Source organism: Argiope bruennichi, chromosome 5, assembly GCF_947563725.1.
Source record: "Argiope bruennichi chromosome 5, qqArgBrue1.1, whole genome shotgun sequence".
Lineage (NCBI taxonomy): Eukaryota > Metazoa > Arthropoda > Arachnida > Araneae > Araneidae > Argiope > Argiope bruennichi.
In genome coordinates, this window is record NC_079155.1 from 121,321,075 (window position 1) to 121,324,573 (window position 3,499).

Below are 3,499 nucleotides of genomic sequence, written 5' to 3' on the forward strand. Positions count from 1 at the left end.
ATACTGCTGAAAGAACAACTTGAAGGTACTGAGGAGATGATTGTATTCAAGGACAAAATACCACGTGATAATCAGAACTTATGAACAACGTGGAGTCATTTTGACTCCCGTCTTCAGTTACGAGTTATAATAAATTTTGATGAATAAAAATGTTTGTCAAAGATTCGAATCAACGATTAGGAAATTCATTTTTTTTTTTTTTGGAAAATAAAAAAAAATTATAAATAATATTTAAGGAAAAAAAGCAATAAACAATACAAAATAAGCCAATAAATAACCACTTACTAGGGTAATATACCAGTTAATCTTTTATTATTGCTTTAAAAATGTTTTGTTACATTTTTATCTGTTATTATTAAAATGGAGATGGAAATGGGCATTCATCTAAGTAGAGAGAAATATATCAACTGCATGTCAGAAGCACGCACGCAAAAAAGCATGGGTCATAGAGAAAGGGATTGACCATGTCGAGATTATATCCATATATCTAAACATCTAAGCAGCCTTTCTCCTTACAAATAAACGAAATAGCAACATTATGTATTCTACATATTCAAGCAAAGCAATCAGAGACAAGCCTAACCATAATCCTAAATGCCCTCCTAAATGAGCGTATAATTCAGAATCCGAAAACATAGCTTTTTGTGCATATATCGTGTGATATAGATTTCCATAAAATATTTTCAACTTGATTCTTGATTCCGTTGGAGAATATTTAGCAGATTTTTTCTTCCGAATCGGTGGGAATGATCGACTATCATTATCAGAGTTCTGAAACCAATCACACAGAGGATCTTCGTTTGTTTCTAAAGATGAAAACACCGAATTCATTCTTTTCGGCTCCAACTTGGTTGATGTAATTTTGAGATTATATGTCGTACTCAAACAGGGAAGAGGACAATGGCATGGAAGTCCATTCTTATTCATATTTTCAACTAAACTATCAAGACAGGATATCTGACTCGGATTCTGTAGATCACAAGGTTTCGATTCAAGTTTTGTTGGAATGAAAGGATCAATGCAGCCGCATAACTCTTGGTTAGTTTGTTGTATACATTCACGGATACAATTGAACTGACTGTCAGCAGAATTTGTGCTATCGTTAGTAGCTTTATAATCACGACACTGATCTCTGTAAGGCGCTGGTAATCTCTGAACTGAAGACTTTGATATGGATATTTGGGTATCATATCCAGGACTGAGATTAATACCATCTTGAACCGGATTTGGATTCTCATAAGGACTGTGAATGGTAACTCGAATTCCCGCACTTGGGGTGATATCTAAATAAGAGTTTAAGTTTGCGTCGATTTCAAATTCGAGTCCAGTATCTGGTCCGGCTTTGATCACTTTGAAAGAATTTTGTTGCTGTAGAGCATTGTTGAATGTGAAACAATTTCCATACTGGATAGTTTGAAAGATGGAAAAATCACTAGAGTGACAGAAAGTGGAATTAAAAGTGCAGTTTTTCACCAGTTGGTGAAGACGATAACCGTAGCAATATCTACTTTTGTGATCTAAATTCGTATAATGATTTAGCAATTCTTTCGATTTCGACTTGTAATTTATTTCTGATCGAGTCGTTGCGTTTGAAACCGATGTGTACAATCTTCTTTCTGATAAAATTAGCACACTTCCTTTTTCTTCGGGGACATCATCATCAAATGGCCTAATACATGGCCAAGGTATATCGTTTAACACGCAACTTTTGTATATCTCAGACATTCTATTTAAATTGCATATTGTAACAGCAGGAAATTCCATAGAATCTCTATTTTCCACTGAAACATCTATAAGAACAGGATATTTAAAGAAAACGATAAGGAAATTTTTAACGTTATATGCACAGCCACACAAAGAAAGAAGAAGAACTAATAGCCAAAATACTTTCCATAATTTCGTTTCTGCTTTCGATATCTGTGAAAGAGCAGGAAATGGAGACATTCCGATCACATTCTTTAATAATTTCATATGAGGAGAATTCATACCTGTTGAAATTTAATTTATCAGTTTCAAATTAGAATTGGAAAATTTTATCTTCCCTAATTGTATATTTAACACCATTGAAAGTGACCGATATTTTAAGAGTTTTACATTGTAAATGTTTGTAAGTCATGAATTAATGCTTGCTTACTTGTTAAGCAACATGTTACTGTTTGTTACGGATGGTAGAAAAGTTATAAAATTTTTGTTTGTAAGCCTGCATCTAAAATTTACCAAATAGGACTAGCTTCTTTTTTTACTTAATTATGTTTCGGCTAATGACTGCATTTATTATGTTAGAGTATTTCATCATATTAAGTTTGCAACTTTAATTTAATGAAAAAAATCCCGAGAGATAAAGAGAATCACTTAGAATAATATATATAATATTTATTCTAGTTTGTTTCAGACAAATTAAATTGCTTTGGCTCACGCACATAACCTTTCGCTCTTTTAGGCTCACTTCGTTAGATAAAACTATTATAATAAATAAATAATAAGAAACATATGAATATTTTCAATAAAGCTTCTTAAAAACAATTCTTCTTACAATTTTCTTATTAAAATTAAAGATAATAAAATTTTTATTTATCAACTTTGAAATAAAGTATTTTGATTAAACCAATATTCGCAAAAAATTTGGTGAGCAATTACAAAAACTATGATTATAGAATGTTATTTTTTAGCTTCCAATTTAAATTTGTTCCTAAATGGTAGCATTGATATGGCGGTAAAACCACATTTTAATATGTTCTTTCTTCCTTCTTCCTTTCTTCTCTTTTCTTTGCTTTTGTTAAATTAAGCAAAATGATGAAATACATTTTTAAAATATCAGAACATTTTGTGATCCTTTCATGATCATGTATGAAGCAGCTTTGAACGAAATTTGTGTTAAAGATATTTGTAGAGATAGCTACAAATATCTTTAACATAAATTAAAATAGCAGATTTCTTAAATACCTACATGAAAGAAACATATTAATTATTTCGTACAACGGAAATTTGATAAAAATTGGGACAAAAATATTCTGAATTTATTTAGAAAGTTTAAAATTAATTTACAGGAAATTCTTAAGAAATATTTTTATATTTAAATTTTTTCCTCGTATTACTTCAATGAAAATGGAGTAAAAATATACATAAAAAAAGTCCATTATATCTATGTTACATGCTGAAATAATCTAGAATCGTAATAGAGATTTACAAGTTATAGTCATTAAATCATTATTTTATTTGAATCTTAATTAATTTTAAAAGGGAAAAAAATCACTGGATTAATTAATTTTAGAAGAAAAAAAATGAAAGGAAAAAAATTACTAGATTAATTAATTTTAAAAAGAAAAAAAGAAAAGAAAAAAACCACTGGATTAATTAATTTTAAAAAGAAAAATGAAAGGAAAAAATCACTGGATTATTTAATTTTAAAAAGAAAAAATGAAAGTAAAAAATCACTAGATTAATTAATTTTAAAAAGAAAAAAAAGGAAAGGAAATAAATTCCTAAATTTATGACACAA

General features: G+C 29.1%; 1 protein-coding gene across 1 annotated transcript; it reads right to left on the reverse strand.

Annotated features, from left to right (window-relative positions):
* Positions 1-495: 495 nt before the first annotated feature.
* LOC129968389 (degenerin mec-10-like) lies at positions 496-1,725 on the reverse strand. The gene has a single exon (XM_056082246.1). It carries the CDS (start codon positions 1,723-1,725, stop codon positions 496-498), a length of 1,230 nt encoding a protein of 409 aa, XP_055938221.1.
* Between the last annotated feature and the right edge of the window lie 1,774 nt (positions 1,726-3,499).